The sequence below is a fragment of the Orbicella faveolata genome, unplaced genomic scaffold (genome assembly GCF_042242905.1).
Source record: "Orbicella faveolata isolate gen_17 unplaced genomic scaffold, um_ofav_v1 contig_13, whole genome shotgun sequence".
NCBI classification, from domain to species: domain Eukaryota; kingdom Metazoa; phylum Cnidaria; class Anthozoa; order Scleractinia; family Merulinidae; genus Orbicella; species Orbicella faveolata.
In genome coordinates, this window is record NW_028301540.1 from 32,135,001 (window position 1) to 32,154,557 (window position 19,557).

Genomic DNA, 19,557 nt, shown 5'->3' on the forward strand with positions numbered 1-19,557 from the left:
TCCAAATTGGAATTGGATGGCAGTCTAAATTACTTGTTGATTTGGAAAGTTGGCAAATTAACAAAATAATAATCGTACATGCACTTGTCTGAATGGAACTTTGGGTTGGTAATACAACTGACCAGTAAAACGGTCCTGGCCAGACAACGGCACAAACTTTCAATTAACAAGTAAAAAGGTCCCAGCCAGGGAACAAATTATGCATTCCTGCAATTATAATTGAAATAACAGCTTCTCTTATGGGAAAGCTGAGTTAGCCATTCAACAACCTCTGTGACCTCATGACATAAAAAAACAGTTAGTTTTACAGTAGTACTGAATTGCAGTAATTTGGTTTACTGACCATTACATAACCATTGTACCCTGAACTGATAACAGAAACTCCAAACCATGCATTGTCCTTTCTATCTCCAGCAGTGTTACCTGAAAAATGAAAAAAATCACAATTACAATGATATGTCATGTACTGAAAGTAGATGTCCTTTAACATTAAGTTAAATCTGCAGTTAGAGAAGGTGGCCAATACCATTGTAGAAGCTTATCCCTGTTTATGAGATCACAGTCTTAGACTTGCTACTTCCCAAAGATGCCATGCTAGTCTCCTGCTTCCTTAGCATAAAAGGCTAGAAGTATTCTACCCTCTATTACAATAAGACGCTGGAGTGGATACAGGAGTTTGTGATACTGACCACCAAAGGCAGTCATCTGTATGGGGTTCCAGGGAAATCCTCACCTGGAAATCCTTAAAATTAAGGCCCTCAGAAATGGGATTTTCCAGCATTCTGATGCCAAGTCAGCACATTGTAATGTCTCATATTTTTAATTCAGGGGGTTCCCCAAACCCCCTAGAATAAGATCTGCCACAGGGACACTACTAAGTCCTCTGCAGGATTATTCCCAGGTTGTGTAGTTTACTTTTTTCCAGACAGACAATCAAACAGTCAGTTAAAACTTTCATTCATTCTTTCCCTTATTATTTCATTCTCTCTTTCACTCATCAATAATTCATTCAATTAAAAATCCCTTCAAGCATTGTAATATTCATTTCTCCAAATTTCCTTTTCCTTACAAATACAGATGACTCAACTACAATGTCAGAAATGCTACTCAGCATATATTTAATTACTGAAATTTTTACATATAGTGTAAGGGACATTTCTAGTAAAAACAGTGATGAAAATATTAACCATTCAAGTCTACATTTAAAAGGTTATAAATTCAAACCACTCCTTAGCTAGCTAGCTACAGTCAAACATCCATTTATCATTTCTAATTTCAATCTGGCGAACTTTTTTTAATATCCTGTAAAATAATTGAAAAATTTGACTTCCAGATTACCCCCTGCTAAATATGATATTCACTCTTTGAGAAAAGCTGTCTATGCTTATGTACCACCTACAGAGTAAATAACCATTATTATAATGATAGTAAGAGGGGTTCCAGGTGGCTCTGGGATCGAATCCCAGGAGGTGGTGGGTTCATGCTGGGAATTGCATATCCCAGTGATGTTGTAGATTGCCAAAAGTGGCATCACTGGGTTATTGGAAAGATAGTGCAGATATGGTAATATAAGCATAATTCATCATGTCAACCTCAATTTAGAAAGTCGTGTCTGATAAAAATTGAACCAATATGTTCTTTGTTTTAAAAACTTGTGATAAAAATTGAACAAATATGTTCTTTGTATTAAAAAGCTGTGTACCCTTGTCTATTTACAGATAAGAGAGAAAAGAAATGATAAGATCAATAATAAATGTAACCAAACGAAACTCAAAATAGGAATAAATAAAGACAACCACAATAGAGATAAAAATATTAGAATGCATATAACAAATCGATTGTATTGCATTCTACAAAGTAAATAGTTGATTTTTGAAATATCACATCTGGGGATTTGTATGTTTTAATGCCATGTATATTAGAAACTGCTACAATTAGCATGGATAATTAAAATGTAAAATGGAGAAAGGATATTGTTCACTACAAAAATCATTAGACAGCTTATTCCCCACTGTCAATCAAAAAAATATTTTCCAAGGACAGGGAAAAAGCCAAATCCCTGATTGGTTGAAAACAATATCTTTCCAATTTCTGGCTGTCATGTCACCTCTGAGAACAATGTAAAACATATTTACGATGGCACAAAGAGGATTTATGGGGGGCAAAAGTTAATGAGGTAAAGGAGAAAGCAAACCATCAAAACAAAAAGACGTATTCACCAAAAGATGAAAAGATCTTTCCATTAGAAAAGTAGATAATGGACTATAAAGGCCTAATTTTAGGCCCTCTACTGAAGTAAACGTAGGGAATTCGCGATCTGTGTTGATTAAAAAGTTCACTTGGAAATGGAAACCTTTAAACATTCTAAAAATAAATCCGTCGACCTGGTGTGCTTTGAGTGCCATTATTTTATTGACTCCAAAAAGATGGAGTGAGCCTAAAATACAAAATATTCTCGATAACCTACTGAAAATTATTTTATTTTGAGTAGACAGTAAAACTTAACTTGAATACGCACTGAATTGTAAAATTTTCAAAAATAGTGAAGATGGACCGAGAGAGCGAGCATGTATGAGCGTGTAAGCTTATAATAACTGACCAACTTTAATGGAAAGTTTGGTTCAAAATCACACAAACATTAACATCTGCCGTGCGTAAAGCCACAAAAATGAATTCATTTAACAATATCAGTATAATCGATATTGTCCTAAAACAGAGAATGGACTGACGTTTTGACAAGAAATGCGATAAAAACATCACCTGTGGTTCGCTTTGTTTACTAAATGAAAAGGAGACACACAGAATTGGTCAGTAAATAGTCATACAAATTTTCTTCCAAGCGGTCACTTATTCGCAGCTGGTACAAAAGAAGAAAAGTCATTAATTTAACCCCCGGTGGGCAGACGTAAAAACAAAGGTAGTCCTCAATGAAAAAGCCAACAAGGGCTTTGGAAAAGTTTGTCACCGAACCTAAATGAAGTAATGGAATATCACTTCCACATCTCTCTCCTTCTGCGCGCGAAGTGGCTCGCTAAAAAGCTTAATAGTTTGCACACTCATGAATGAAAATCAACTAGAAGTATCAGATTTCTGGTACTTTATAAAGAGAAAAGGAGTTTTGTTTTGACAAAGTTGTTTTTGCCTGCATTAGCAGGCGTTATTGACATAAGCGATCACGATTCGAAGTACACTTAGCATGAACCACGAACCGCATATTGCTAGCATTGTGAATAGAAGGGCTTCCTTTTTATAGTTTTTCCCTTGAAGAGTAAATAAAACTAATAACCTGAACAAGACTTTAAAAAGGTAAAGTGAAATAAAATTCTACGTTTCCTTGGTATAAATCTGTTCAATTTGCGTCCTTTCAGAAAAAATTTTGCTACAAGAAAATCCAAATTTCATGACTGACCAAATTTAAGGTTAAGCTTATAGTTCAGTGAAGTTCCAGTGCTATTACAATAAACTTTGTTCTCTAAACTGTAGGTAGTGTTTAAACTTTTGGAACACCGGCTTAAAATAATGGCAGAACTAATTCCAATGGAATTTAGGACATCGCAAACGTGCACAAAAGGTTGCGTTCATAGCTACGGCGACTCTCCGTGACTACAGCGATCGTGATGGAATTCCACAGCGCTACAGTTTATTTTTCTCGGACCTGTTATGAATCAAAATACGTCTAGAGAACGACTGCAAAACACATATCAACTTGAACTTACCCTTCTTGTCAAATGGAACTTCTTCACAACCTTGATCATTCCTAAAATCACATCGGTACACAACGCCGGGACTAGCAATTTCTGGCACGGCCGAGTTATTCGCTTTTGGCGCACCGACAAGAAGCCTACAAAGATTACAGAGAGAATTCAGTGTAAACTACAAACAAGGTGAGCGAAGGGAGGGAAAACGAAGCTGTGTTCTTACCAAGACTGATTCTTCTGGTCAAGGAACTGTTCAAATGCATGGTTCGCGACCGAAAATCCAAAATAGCTGCCCGCGTCCCCTCGCCTAATGACTGGTAATTCTGTCTCTATGTTATAGCCAAAGGAATGCTGAATAATGCAGGACATTGACGCTAGCAAAAGCAACATCTTGGACGTAAAATTAAGAAACAGACAGTTTCCGGCTATAACTGTCCGTGCGTCTTTCTTTCAGCAAAGGAACAACTGACCAGCATTTCGTTTTTCGTGAAATACGCTCGCGCTCGCGTTACTTTTCACGCCACGCATGCCTGGGACATAATCGGCATTCTCGACGTGACGCGGTCGCACCCTAATATCCTACGCTTTTTCAACCGGAAATCGCGCCAAAAAATGTTCAACTCGACTTCTGTACGCTACTAGATCATTCGTGAAAAGAGAAACGTTGCCTCCGCTCTATAAGACAACTTCATTAAGTCCGCGTAATTTGTTTTCTCAAAAATATTTAGGCTATAGTTGTGTTTGCGAATCATTTCTCACGGGATGTGTAAACTTCTGAAGTGCTTTGTTGATATTCAACTCATTCAACCAACCGCATGACTGATTTATTACAACAAGGGTTTTATTTTGGTCAATTTTGCTCTGTAGTAATTTTGAATGAACATGTAATTATGGAGGCGTTGTGATCTTGTCGAGAAGAAAGTTATGCTTTCTCTCTGGTTTCAAGCCCATTGATGAGTTAGGAATGTGAACAACTGTTTATCTTAGTCTTATTAACAACAAAGTCCTCTTGAAAATGAAATGTCCATGTTCATGTTTCAGATATAGCTATTGTTATTGGTCGTTGTTTTATTCTAGGGTAAGTTTAGAAGCTCTTTTGCATGAAGTCTCTGCGCCGATAATGAATCTAATGGCTTAATGTCTAATAAACTTCCCTCTTTCATGTCACTTTCCAATCCGAGACACTTTGTCCAAGAGATAATTATCAGAAAAAAGTTAAGGTTAAAAGGGTGACTGGTTCTAATCAATGAAAAACATGGCTTCGAACTTATTAGATATGATAATATATATTTCGTCATTTCTGTTTTAGTGAGGACAACGCTGAGATATTAGTCGGGAGGGTTTCCCACTGAGAATTGTCTGAGTAGCTTTCTATGGAAGCCGATAAAGTTTTTAGAGAATTATTCAGCTTTTTATTTCACCCACAAACGAGCCGCTCTTGAGAAAGCTCGTATCAGCTGATTTTTTAATATGTATGCGTAAATTATAAAGGTTAAGTTTAAATTGTGTGACAATTTAGGAGGAAGAAAGTAAATTGAGAAGCAAAACGAAAAAGTGCCGATGAATTTGTTAATTAAAAGAATAATTTTCGGCACCGCAAACATTGGAAAACTTCTTTAAAATTTCATTTTAAGTTTGCGTTGATTTGCGTCTGACGCTAACAGACCAATTTTGAAACGTCAATCATGTTTCTAAAAGCATTCCTTTTTTTCAATTTTAGCGCAAAATGTTAATTGCTTGTTTGTTAAAACGGAACGGAAATAGTCTGCAAACTGACGTGGGTATTACTAGAAAGGCCAGCCGGATAATTTTTAAGAAAAGGTCAGTTTTCAGTGGATCTGGTTGCTGATAAAGGAAAAAACTTTAAACCCAAGCTGTGTGCATGTCCAAAACAAAGAAACCAGCCATGTGGCTGAAAAAAAAAAGACATAAAGGCTTAAAAGGGAACGAGATAAGATTTTTGCTCAAGGACGCACTGTTAATCCTGATAACGAAAGCCGCTACCGCTGATAATAGAGAGATATAAATGCGAGAAAGCTATTTGAATCTGGACTTAAAATTCGCAATTCTATATTTCTGTTCTATGCTGCATTTTCAGTTTAGGCAGTAAGCGAAGTTTAGCTTCATCTGAATATAAGTGAAAAAAAAAAATTATCTTACAAAAGTTCTATGCCGCTTATTTCTAATTGTGAGCCACAAGATAGGGCCATGGAAAATAGTTATTAACGAGAAAATATGTCGGTTCGTGCTATTAATTAGCGACGAAAAAAAAACCTAGCGATTTTCTATTTAGCTTAGCTTCATGATCATTTACCAATACATTAAAAAAGATGATTGTGGATTATTTCCTCTGATCAAAACACCCTTAATTAAAAACTGAAGCGATATTTTTAGCTGTGTTGAATTATACCTGAAACACAGCTGTAGTGATCTGTAACTGGTGTCATTTTCGTTTGATTCGTATTGCTTTTTAAGGATGTGAAAGAAACGCTGAAAATTTGCATATTGAAATAAGTTCCGACAGAGGTTTCTTGACGCTTCAGTTGTTGAAAGGCACCAAATGTTGTGCCTTAATCTGTTCCGAACCGGTCCACACCCATTGAGGAAAAAATGAAAACTGGAAATCTGGTTTCCACTGATGAAACAAAAAATGGGGTTTGCTAAAAACAGTTTCTCCATTGCTTAGAGTGAGTACTTTGTTGCATCAGGAACTACTTTAGATTTAGCATAGGAGAACGATTGGCTCGTTGTTAGCAACAGATCACAATTTTACTAACATTTCATTGGTATCAGAGCATGCTAAGATCTCGAAGACATGTCTGCTCAAACTGCGTAATGTTTCGCTCAGTTGGTGGAAAGATAGCTCGAAATAGCTAAATTTACAGTAGAATATACCTAACTACAATATAGATCGCGTAAGCAGTGAAAAGAGCAATCAACTGTAGATCAAAAACCCATATTCAACAATTAGCCAAGAGGTTAATTAATGATCATCAGCCCACCGCTAGTGAAAATTACACTAGTCGGAGTTTTCTTGATCAGGTCTGGAGTTTCCTCAATGAAAACCTGTAAATCGAAGAACTATTAACGATCTGCATGTTCTTACGACCGAATCGAAGATCGAAGTCATTTCTGAGCAAGGAAATGAGTGTCTCTATCAGCTGAGGAAGATTTCACCCTGCGGCAAAATTTTTCCGTTTTCACAGTATCAGATTTTAATTAATGATTTTACGGTTTGTATTTGTAGCTAATATTATGGCAATTTTTATTTTGCGTCAAAGGAAAGGAAAATATCGGAAACGGGGGAAACCACAGAATTCTGGTGCCAAGAGATAACTCTTCCGGCTCGGTAGCATGCAAACTATTTCAGTTGCACACGGCTATCTTTAAAACGGGGAACGGGGAATCGGGGAATGGGAATGGGGAATGGGGAACGGGGAACGGGGAATCTTTAAAATGGGGAATCTTTAAAAGCGGGAATCTTTAAAATGGGGAATCTTTAAAAGCGGGAATCTTTAAAATGGGGAATCTTTAAAATGGGGAATCTTTAAAATGAGGAATCTTTAAAATGGGGAATCTTTAAAAGCGGGAATCTTTAAAATGGGGAATCTTTAAAATGGGGAATCTTTAAAATGGGGAATCTTTAAAATGGGGAATCTTTAAAATGAGGAATCTTTAAAATGGGGAATCTTTAAAAGCGGGAATCTTTAAAATGGGGAATCTTTAAAATGGGGAATCTTTAAAATGGGGAATCTTTAAAAGCGGGAATCTTTAAAATGGGGAATCTTTAAAATGGGGAATCTTTAAAATGGGGAATCTTTAAAATGGGGAATCTTTAAAATGGGGAATCTTTAAAATGGGGAATCTTTAAAATGGGGAATCTTTAAAATAAGGAATCTTTAAAAGCGGGAAAAATGGGGAATCTTTAAAAGCGAGAATCTCTGGGAATTATTATTCATTGTAATTATATCGCACGCTAAAGCATATATGTTTAGCGGGCTACTTAAGCGGTTCAAATCTCGATTCTTACTCTTTGAGATCTGCTACACCGACCGAAGAATTGATCCGCCTGAAGAATTGAACTCCGGACTGTGACGTTTTTAAATCGAGTTTCGCAGCGATAGATATTTGTCCTAGCGTTATCAAGTACTACTGGAAAGACATGCTACTTAACGACAAAAATATGGCACGCACAATGGGTTCTTGGTTTTGTGATAGACTACGCTTGAATTGGCGGCCGAGAGAGCTGTAATGTTTGTTAAAAAGGTGATGTACTTCATGGAAATTGGCTATCTGAACAGTATTAGAAAAAGTACTATTGTAATGATTATGATTTTCTCACGCTTTTGTGGCAAACTCAGTGACAGATGTTTCTGTTGGTTTCCGGCCAGCATGGCGTCTCCATACAAATCTCTTTAAATGTGGTAAAAAGTTTAAGTGTAAAATGGGGTTGACTAGCCTACACGACTTCTACGGTTCGTGACATTTGTACATTTGCCGTTCTCTGTTCGGTCACTCGACCTTTCTTGTCGCTTCACTCGTGTTCATGAAGGGCACTTCATGTTGTGTAATAAGGAGGAATTTGAAGTGAAGTTGAGCCGTTAGATCGTGCTATGGCAAACTTTTTTATAGGTCATAGGTCTGCGTGTTATCTGCATGTCGACTCGTTGAGTTTGACACCTCTGTAATTTGCCGTGTGTTTTTGCATTTTTTAGGCTCATTTCTATTGCAAGATATGCTTTTATAAGCTAAGGCGTTTGATAACGGCTTCCGGCACTAACATTTTGCTGGATCAATAATAGCAAACTTTAAAACAAACTTTTAAAGTGTCTGCATGATCCTTCCGTTGTTTGTCTGTTCCGGTTTGTTTTGCAAAATTTGGGAAAATTTTTGTCTAATGTGCTAATGTCCGTTTCATAATTATAGTGACATTATAGAAAATTCATGTCACGGGGCCTGTTTTTGGGTTATAAGCATTTAAATCTAACCGATTATAGTGTTGCTTTAGTACTCTGTTACTTGAAGAAAAAGACATGAATTTTATAACAAATAACTAGGCATTCGTTTGATACGTTTGGTTTAGCGTAAACTGCAAAGGACTGGTATTATTGATCCATCAAGGTATGAATGCTGGAAATACTATCCGCGGAAATAATTAGCCGCCACCTAAGAAGCAGGCGTTTCGTTATGTCACATACGCAATGCGTCGTATGGCACGCTAAAGAGGTGAAATGGTTTCCTACGAAAGGTCTAACACGACATAAGGGCAGGACCTTTGCAGTTAGCATAACTTAGGGGAAAAAAACGCATTTGTCTATTTTGTCATTTTAGGCAATGTTTTTTTAAGACCGCGTGCAAAGAAAAAAGATAACACTATCATGGCCATCTATAATACGTTCCTGCGTAGGCAATCACATTGCATAGATGTCATTTGGTCACGCACTCACAACATAGACGCTTAGTTTGCATGGTGCTAGTTATTTAGTTGAATTACATTTCGTGTTCTGTTCGGTTATCAGCAACGTTCTTGTTCGTTAATTATAATAATTTGTAAATTTCAGTGATGTATAAGAAAAGCTGAAAACACGAGTTTTCTTCTTGAGGACAATTTAATGCGGACTTGTTTTAATGAAGAATATGTTATTTATTTGTTTCTGGGGACGCGTGAAACTTCCCAGTAACGAGGTGCAGTACAGAATCTGGGAAAAGAAAGAAAGTAAATATGCTAAGACTCCCGCCTGGATTCAGGTCACAGCCATTTTTCTTATGCAAGATATACGGACAAACTTTTTACCACATTTAAAGAGATTTGTATGGAGACGCCATGCTGGCCGGAAACCAACAGAAACATCTGTCACTGAGTTTGCCACAAAAGCGTGAGAAAATCATAATCATTACAATAGTACTTTTTCTAATACTGTTCAGATAGCCAATTTCCATGAAGTACATCACCTTTTTAACAAACATTACAGCTCTCTCGGCCGCCAATTCAAGCGTAGTCTATCACAAAACCAAGAACCCATTGTGCGTGCCATATTTTTGTCGTTAAGTAGCATGTCTTTCCAGTAGTACTTGATAACGCTAGGACAAATATCTATCGCTGCGAAACTCGATTTAAAAACGTCACAGTCCGGAGTTCAATTCTTCAGGCGGATCAATTCTTCGGTCGGTGTAGCAGATCTCAAAGAGTAAGAATCGAGATTTGGACCGCTTAAGTAGCCCGCTAAACATATATGCTTTAGCGTGCGATATAATTACAATGAATAATAATTCCCAGAGATTCTCGCTTTTAAAGATTCCCCATTTTTCCCGCTTTTAAAGATTCCCCATTTCAAAGATTCCCCATTTTAAAGATTCCCCATTTTAAAGATTCCCCATTTTAAAGATTCCCCATTTTAAAGATTCCCGCTTTTAAAGATTCCCCATTTTAAAGATTCCCGCTTTTAAAGATTCCCGCTTTTAAAGATTCCCGCTTTTAAAGATTCCCGCTTTTAAAGATTCCCGCTTTTAAAGATTCCCCATTTTAAAGATTCCCGCTTTTAAAGATTCCCCATTTTAAAGATTCCCGCTTTTAAAGATTCCCCATTTTAAAGATTCCCCGTTCCCCGTTCCCCATTCCTCATTCCCATTCCCCGATTCCCCGTTCCCCGTTTTAAAGATAGCCGTTGCACACTGTGTGTAAAGGGTTTTTTGGTCACGCAATCTTACAGAGTTCCGGATTAGAATCATTGATCACATTCCTTAGATATTAACAAGATCTTTGAGGTTTACATGTCACAATTAAACTGAGATGGCCTTAATAACGGCATCAACATCTCTGGGTCTTTGACAGGACTGTCACAGCAATTAAAAAACCCGGCTGTTCAAGGGCGCAGCTAAAGACAAATCAACCGCAATGTATAGACCCCCTTATTAAGAGACCCTGGGCAAATAAGACGTTGTGCAGGATACACGGTAAACAAAAGATCGTACCGGCGCCAACGCATCCTATCCTCTTAAAAATAATCGCCAAGCAAATCTTGCTTAATTTAGATTGTTTTCTTTGCTACTTATATTGCAATTTCCACTTTTCGGCCGCTTTGAATGTAATTTTTTCACAGACGAAACATGAAAATAGAAAGGCGCATGTTTCGGTCAAAGGTAGCGCGACTTTCATTTATAAGGCGACGAAAAGAACAACGGCAAAACCAGCACGGCAATGTGAGATGGTTTAGGACTATCCTTACAGAGTTCCCTAGTTTGCAAATGTTGCATGCTTCAAAAACAGGGAGAAAAAGAAAGAAAGAAAGAAAGGAAGAAAGAATTAGAAAGAAAAAGGCAAAATAAATAAATAAACGAATAAGGAAACAGTGAAAGCAAGCAAGCTGTGTTTGCCGGCCGTATATGAGAGACTATTTAAATAGCCCTTTTCTCGATTAACTTTTCTCATTTGCATTACAAAGCTATCCAAGACTCCAACGTGGATGAAAGGCAATTTCTGACAGAAACTAAAAAATTGCCCGAAATTGTCTCTCCCTACAGTCAGTGCAACACAGCCTTTCTGAACTACTTGGCTAATTAAGAAATGAGATAGAAAGCAACATGACATTTCGAGAAAATTATATACATAGAAATACATCTGTTTGTCAAATGAACACTCGCCCATTTTCAGCCTTAACCTGAATCTGAGGTTATGCCTTGTTTAGGAGAAGGCGAAGTTTCTGGATTTGAATAACAATGCTGAGTCCTAAAAAAAATATTTATTATTGCTCTGAAAAACCTACCTGGGAAGTTTGCTAAGAAAATTCAAAACCATCTCGAACTGCTATGCAAGTTTTCGAAGCGCCGATCAACTACGTTTTCACGGAAAGCAACCATATTGTTAAAATCGGAAAACCTGTACGGGTGTATCATATGATCGAGAATATTTTATAAAAAGAGTCGCCTCGCAATCCCTGTTACCGGAGTATTTTCGCGTGGTTGACATTTCGCAAAGACCTAGAACAAACGCGCCGCGTAAAATTTCGCAGAATTTTTTTTCTGCGTTAAACGATAGAACTGCTAATATTTAAATACATTTCCTTTCTGATAAATTTTCCAGTGTTTATTTTTTTGCAAATCTAGATTAACCAAATAAAATGCATTCAATTTAGAGAACCAGCTAAACATAACGTATGGTCAGTGTTTGTTTTGTTGAAAATATGGACTCATTTCAGTGTCTTATTTCTACAAACTTGCAATTACTGCAATCGGTGACTTTTCTAAATATAAGTTCAATGTTAATCAAGATTATCTAAGACTGCAAAACCGCAAATCTGAAAGATATGACGACATGCCTAGAAATTACATACGAATTAGCAACCGGAACTTCATCAAAAAGGCGCCAATTTTACTTCGAAGAGAGTTCCGTTCATAATCTAATGCTTTCAAAAATCCTTTACGAATATAAAACAAAACAAGTAATAAACATAGGAAATTGAGAAATCAACATTTCCTTTTTCAGAATAAAAAAATAAATATTTATATCAATGCCGCTATGCCACCAACGATGCAAACATGAATTACGGCATGCTTTACAACTTTTTTTCCAAATTTATTTTCTCAATATTTATCTAAAAAGTTCGTTTCACCCTGCACGCAAAGCTAGAGACCGGTGATTGCGTTAAACACCGCAAGCTCTCCTCATTGGTCAAAGTCACGCAACGCTACCAGCTTGCGTGACTAGGCAAATATTTGATATAACAGCCACTTTACTTTCAGCTGGTCGTCTTCCGTGACAAACCAGTTCACATGGAGTCCAGGCTTCAGCCAGCCACGCAGACAGTTCAAAACCTGATGACGATAGCGGTCCCCGTCAGCTGCTCAAAGTCACGCAACGCTATCAACTTGTGTGACTAGTTCCCACTGGTCAATTATTTGATATAACATCCGCCTTCCATGACAAACCAGTTCACATGGAGTCCAGCCTTTAGCCAGTCAAGGTCACGTGACGCTATGAACTTGATTAACAAATCAGCGGCCTCCTTTGGCTGGCCATGTGAGCTCCACTGCCAGACGCTGGAGACTTATTTGACAAAGCAGCCTTTATTCAGCCGTGTCTTGTCCGTTTTGCTCTTATACTTTGCCATAGCTGTCGTTTCTAACTTCGTTATCATCTTCGACTGGCGCACATTTGATGCCCTCAAACTCTATCTTCACATCTTGGAAAAAAGAAATTAAGAAACGCAAAATGTTTAAGCAAGCAACCGGAACGATGATCCTGCTGGTATACGTTGGATCAATAGTGATCTAATCGGCTTCACATATAAAATGAAGAATGTAAAGGCAGAAACCGACACAACGTAGCATGATTTTTTTTGGAGGTGTACTATAATTCGGCTGGCCAAACCAGCGTTCTTCAAAAACACGTCCTAATGTAAAATTCTCATTGTACCTGAAGAAGGCTGGTTTGGCCAGCCGAAATATAGTACACCTTCAAAAAAATCATCCTACGTTGTGTCGGTTTCTGCTTTTATCTTCTTCAGTTAATATAAAGTTTTGACCAGAAGGCCATAAAACAAAAACGGCATCAAATTAGTAGTAGATTTACATGTAAATGTGAAAAACCTTAAAACATATTTAAAAAAACCATGAATTAAGTATAACCATCGATCGATTCCTGGCTTCCAAGAAATTCAAAAAGAAAAAAATTCGTCGTTTTGAGTCACTGACGACAAATTTTCTCATTTAAAATGAATAATTTAAAAATAATTAAAAGAAAGCAAAAAGAAACCAGAAGCGGGCAAAAATTGCGTGATTCTCGCTTTACAATGACGCATTGCCTTTAGATAAACCGACTCGAAGAATTAAACAATGGAAACAAAATCGTTGTCTTCAGGTAAACCAGTCTTAAAAAAAGCATTTTGATTTCACATCATACCTGTTCCAGCCATGGCCTTTGTACCCTCGGTAGGGAATTCGTACGGCTTAATGTCCCCTCCCTGGAGAGTGAGAAGTACTAAGGGCAAAGCACTTTCATAGCCAAGAGCAATACACTGACCCTCCCCCACGGGATGAACAGCTGTCACCTGTAAAATGAGAAACAGAATTTTGTCTGTCAAGAAACACGAAGGAGAAAAATATGGCGGCGAGAAAAACATAAATTATAATATCATATCGCAATTTTTTTTTTTACCCCAATATCACTGGATTATATTTAGCGAATAGGACATTCAAAGGTGACCTACACCGTTTACAAGGTTATTTATAATTGACCAAACGAAACTATAGTAAATAACACAAACAGTGCCCCTAGCCTTGAGAACAAAAGAAGTGTAGATTAACAAGAACGAATCAAAATAGGGGTTTTTTAAAACCAAGAGGTGCAGGTGAAATGGACATGTGTTCTCTGACCATGAAACTGATGAGAAAACAGAACAGTTTAATGGGGGTTCAAAAAAGAAAGCGGACGAAATCAGGATCAAGTTAGTTAATGTCCATCTCCGCTGCGACAGTTCACCAGCTAGTTTACAGGTAGTACACATTCCTAGCTATACTAACCAAACTTAAGCAAAACATGTATTTTAACGCTTGGTGTATTCAAAGATATTCTCTGGAGATTAACAAAGAATGAAAATACTCTATTACACAGCTAGACAGACAAAATGACAGTATTAGGTAGAGGGATCACATTTCACACTGACCAGTTAATTTCTTGAAAGCTACCGCTTTTGACGCCGGCCTATCAAAAACATTACATACAGCACGAAAATAGTGTTTTTTGCTACATTCGATCAAAAAGTACACTTAACGAGAAAAAAGCCAAAATAATATAATTTGATCAAAAAGGAATATCTGTTCAACAGTGAAGCGATTAAATCCTAAAAGTTTACTGCGCATGCGCACACGCATTTTTCGAATTAAATCCAAACTAAATTCGCCTCGACATTTTGACGAAAACGTCGATCTTCATTTATTTCGAAGCCAATGATACTTCTCCCTACAACAATTCTAAAATTAAATATGAAAATCAAAATTCGTATACCACAAGCACCAGAAATTCAATAGCAATCAATATATAAAGGTAAGAAGTCGCATCAGGTAGCCGGAAGCGTAGGGTGCTATTACGAATATCTCCATGGCATCGCCTTCGTGGCTGATCTGGTGATATCCGTAACAGCTCTGGTTCGGTACCGTTCTAGGACGCCAATGCCAACCCAGCTTTCCATATCTAGTCACTCCCGATGCCTCGCGCACGGTCGAGAGACACTTTCATAAACCTCCACTGGAGTGTTTCGGTATAAACGTATCCTCGTTTCACTCACCAAAATCTGTAGGATACTGACTTAGTCAGTGACTCGCTTCCAGTGGCACTGCAAGTAGCAGTGTGCCCTTCTTTTGACTTTTTGAACCACAGCACAGGCACAAGTTTCGACTTCGATCGCTATTTAGACAAGCCTGGACATTTTTCAAACAAATTCCGTAAAGAGTTTTCTCGGACGACATGACCCGACAGTAAGACCCAACCACGTCGAAATAACAAGGTAATCATTTGAAAAATATCGACTTAAACGACCACACTGGTAAAAAGGTTTACGTGTAACACATATCAAACTACTTGTTTAATTCAACATGTTAATTTGTTCTTCATACTTTGAGCTTATCAGTCACACTTAATGCTGTTCACGGACTTTTGACACCGAGTTTTGGTATCAAATAGTATCTATGGCGAGGTGTTCTAAGCAACCATTTCCAATTCCTTTGCATATCTTTCTCTTAAAGCAGCCTGAATAGACAGGCAATACGGAGAACAGAAAATAGCTCTGTTTACGCGCACGCCTGAGTAACTGGACAGGACGCGTCACGCCTGAGTGACTCATAACTAACAGCACGCTTATACACTGAGTAGCACTTGACTGGGTTCCCGTTTTCTCGTTTTTACCTTGTGGAAAAACAAACTCAACTGGTGTTTCTAGTCACCAAAACGTTTAAAAGTAAGCGCGGCGCATGTGGAAGTAAAACGGTGGTTTTCTCACCTTGTCTGCCGTGAAAGAGGCTTTTTGCACGCCCGCTCTCATATCCCACATGATCAGCGTCTTCTCGTCATAGGAAACCACTATGTCCCCTTTTGAGGCGATGACGTCAATGCGCAGGTTACTGAAATGGCTGCTGGGAAGGATATGAAGAAGGGTCCCTACAGTGTTGAAAAAAAAAAACAAAACAAAACAAATAAAAGAAAACAAGGAAAAACGTTAGCTAAAAAGTGTAAAAAGTTCCTTTTGGAGCCACTCAATTGACCGTCAGAAAAAAAGAAAAGAAATACCTTTCAATACCACGAAAATAAACTCCTAAATCTGGAAACTGAAAATGAAAGGTAGCTATCACATGCAGTTTTTCGACTAATCAGAAAAACAGCTGTGTTTTTTCGAGGAAGGACGTGCCAACCCTTCCCTGCCAACCCTAGAAACAACTGCAAACGAGATCACGGAAAAACAGCATTGAGTGACATAAGAAAAAGTGCTGTAAAACAAACTACGGGAAAAGCGTTGCGTTACAGCTTCTACAACGGCTGTGAACTGGGTTGCACGACGTCTCCAAAAACTGAGCTGCAAAGACGACTACAAACGAAATACTGCGTAACGATTAAAAAAACCCACTGAAGTATAAAGTGGATTAAAAGAAAAGGCTTGCATGAAGACTCGAGAGAAGAATAATTGAAAACAACTTTAGGAAACCTCTCGCGTTTGTTTAGAAAATACAGCTGTAATACAATTTCTTCTTTTCAGGGAACAAGAGAGGCTGGATTTAAATCTCCAACCTTGTTCAATGTCCCAGCAGACGATGTTCAAGTCCTTGTGCGCAGTCACCGCACGGGTGTTGTCCATAACTTTCACAGCAATGGTGTCTGTATCATCTGTATACCGCAAGTCGTGCGCCAGCATCTCTGGAATTTCAAAAACACCCCGTTATCGACGTGCAAATTCTCCATACTGACCTTTGTACTGATCTTGCTGTACATGTTAGGAGAATTTGATTGATCAAGAAGTTTCGAAAACCAACAGCATAATGTCAAACAGTAATGGAAAAGAATAGCACGACAAAAAACAGATCAAGTCCTGTTTCACTGTTCATCACTGTTGTCAAGAAGGAAGGCATGACATTCATGTGAAAGTCTGGAGAGAACATAACCTTGTGCTTCAAAAGATAATTCTCTATCAATTTTTTATGACATCAGTGGAAAAACGTTTGAACAAGTTGTGCTATGTACCAACGGAAAGTTTTCTTTAACGCAAAGAAGACTTTTACTCTTAGAGGACATGGCAATCTATTTTCTTATCAAGAGAATATTTGTACTTACTTCTCTGTACATCCCACACCGCTGAGAATTGGATAGAGTCAGTTTTGTTAGTCTTTTTAGCACACGATACGAAATACTGGCCATCCGGCGTAAAGCCCGCATGAGTCTTGGTCAACCTCTCACACCCCTCCCTCTGGATCACAAAAATTTGCTTTCTCGTTTCCAGGTCCCACACCTGCAACTGGTCACATGGCCGGGCCACGTTCCACACAGCAACCGTTCCTTCTGAGTTTACGAGGAAGGAACGAATGTCATGTTGGGATGTGCCCGATTTTAACACGGCGACTTGGTCGCCTGTTTCGATGTCATAGAGCGTCAAATTCTTGCGATCGTGCGAGTAAGTAAGAATCTCTGTTCTGTCGTTCACAACACAGATGTCTTCCACGCCCAACAGATCATCCGCAGAGATTTTTCCTTTTAGAACCGTCACAACCTTCCACGTGCACAAATCCACGATCGCCACGCTATTGTTGACACGGATAGCAACTCTTCTGTCATTGATGATCTGAAGGTAGCTTGTTGTAATACCAGTGACTTTGCGCACTGGTAACACCGTAGGCAAATCCCAAATAGTCACGCAAAAATTATCAATCCCCAATCGGCCGACTGTTACCAAGTGTCTGGAGTCGCCGGGAATGGAATAAATGTTTAATAAAGTCTCAGGCTTTTCGACCTGTCTACGAACATCCTCTCGAGTTAGGTCCCAGACTCTTACAACGTTGTCACCGCCGGAAGTAAGAATCACATCACAGCCCACCGAAAAAATCCTGGAGACGTAATTTGGGTGTGGTAAAACATCCCTTCTCTCGCCGCTTTCGAGATCAATTAGAGCGACTTTATCGTGTTTAGGAAAAACCAACATATTTTGTGTGGGGTCCAGCGACGCGTTTCTAACCCAGTCATCGATTTTGCACTTGTACGTTCGTAACAATTCCCCTTTATCGACCGAGAACAGGTCGACCTTCATCTTCTTGGCAACTAGAACCTCGTTTTCGGATTTCATCGCTATCTGAGTGAGGTGTAGTAGATTTTCTTCGTCTTTCTCATCGAACACCGTGATTGAATGGAGGATTTTGAAGTCGTGGGCATCAATCACTTTCAAGGAGTTTTCGTTTTGTTTTGAGTTACAGAGTACAATGTCATTCCAGGAGGTGAGCAAACTGTTCTGTCCCGCATTGCCGACGGGGTTGATGCTTGAAAATTGGTGCAAAAATTTGCCCGTAGACGTTAGGATGACATGCAAACCCTTCTCTTTGAAGAAGACAACTTTAGTTCCGTTTTCGCCAGCAATTGTGAGTGGAGGAAAGCTCTCAAAATACTTGGTTTCCACTCTATAATAGGCAAAAAATGTGAAAAAAGTGTTGGTCACAGACAATCCAACACAGATTGGTTAAGAAAGCAGGTCTTCAACACTTTAAAAACACAGAAAATCGTTTTTTGTTTTTTTTACCTATGAAGAATTTCACCGGTTTCAAACGAGATCACAGCTATTCCAGTCTTAGAGGAAACCACGATGATGCCATCGTCACAACAGCACGCGACCTTGCCAATCTCTTGCCCAGCTTCAGGCACGGTCAGCAATAACGAACCGTCTCTGATGTCCCAGACTTTGACAACACCGTCATGTGACCCTGTCACGAAACAAAATGCAAGATCAATGACTGGCCACAACAAAGTTGACCGGAAATAAGCGACTCTCGTGAACTAGCGAAGGTTGGAATGAGTCAGAACAAAGCTAGAAACCAATTTAGAAACACTAGATGGATTTCGCGCAAAGTAAAAGTTACATCTGTTTACTCACTATGCGTAAACAATTAGATTATGAGCTCTAGATTTCTATCGCGTGAGAGTTGAGGAAGGCGCAGCCCGAGTTAATTATCAAGCATAGAAATCGAGAGCGAATAACCTAATTGTTTAGTATAAATCAACGTCTTGACTAGTAAATTATCTAAATCTTCTTCACAGACACTTCGAAAACGCAGGGAAGTGGCGGCCATTTTGTTAACAACCGCACACTGCTGGGCTACTCACTACCTAAAATATTATTATTATTATTATTATTATTATTATTATTATTATTATTATTATTATTATTATTATTATTATTATTATTATTATTATTATCGTCCTCACGTAATGTTTGCTTAGAGTCCTTAGGGCCGAGACCAAACCATGGTCCTGGGGCACTAGGGGATAGCCAGTTTTTAGCTTGATAGCACCCTCCTCAAAATGTGTGCTGTACCTAGCAAGGTTATCTTTTGTAGTTCACTGATGCTTAATTGGCCGGGAATTCTTCCAAGATAAGTTTCTAGTCCCTTTTTGATAGCTCCAAGTGCTCCAATGATAACTGGTATCGTTTCCGTTCTCATGCCCCACATTCGGCTTGTTTCGATTTCCAAGTCCTTATATTTGGATAGTTTTTCACTGACTTTCACGGATGTGTTTCTGTCTGATGGTACTGCCATGTCAATAAATTTACAGGTTTTCGTTTAGTGGTCTTTAATCACTATATCGGGTCTGTTGGCTGTTATTTTCCTGTCTGTG

At 38.4% G+C, this 19,557-nt stretch overlaps 2 protein-coding genes and 1 long non-coding RNA gene across 6 annotated transcripts in view; 1 reads left to right on the plus strand and 2 right to left on the minus strand.

Annotated features, from left to right (window-relative positions):
* LOC110050028 (integrin alpha-7-like) overlaps positions 1–4,211 on the minus strand; it is a 31,603-nt gene extending 27,392 nt beyond the window's left edge. The window contains exons 1-3 of the mRNA XM_089285524.1: positions 3,922–4,211; positions 3,717–3,841; positions 344–423 (exon numbers count right to left, since the gene is read on the minus strand). Of these exons, the coding sequence (XP_089141650.1) occupies positions 344–423; positions 3,717–3,841; positions 3,922–4,088 (372 nt within the window). The 5' untranslated portion in view covers positions 4,089–4,211. The remainder of the gene's footprint in view (positions 1–343; positions 424–3,716; positions 3,842–3,921) is intronic.
* Positions 4,212–4,449: 238 nt separating this feature from the next.
* LOC149115983 (uncharacterized) lies at positions 4,450–19,505 on the plus strand. Its single transcript, XR_016206179.1, has 2 exons — positions 4,450–6,385; positions 16,442–19,505. It is a non-coding gene; the product is annotated as an uncharacterized LOC149115983 (long non-coding RNA).
* The window catches only part of LOC110050006 (NACHT domain- and WD repeat-containing protein 1-like), a 29,645-nt gene continuing 21,842 nt past the window's right edge, over positions 11,755–19,557 (minus strand). For all 4 annotated transcript variants that reach the window (XM_089285522.1, XM_089285523.1, XM_089285520.1 and 1 more), the window contains exons 20-25: positions 18,464–18,644; positions 17,014–18,344; positions 16,474–16,599; positions 15,692–15,849; positions 13,597–13,744; positions 11,755–12,877 (exon numbers count right to left, since the gene is read on the minus strand). In XM_089285522.1, the coding sequence (XP_089141648.1) occupies positions 12,792–12,877; positions 13,597–13,744; positions 15,692–15,849; positions 16,474–16,599; positions 17,014–18,344; positions 18,464–18,644 (2,030 nt within the window). In that variant the 3' untranslated portion in view covers positions 11,755–12,791. The remainder of the gene's footprint in view (positions 12,878–13,596; positions 13,745–15,691; positions 15,850–16,473; positions 16,600–17,013; positions 18,345–18,463; positions 18,645–19,557) is intronic.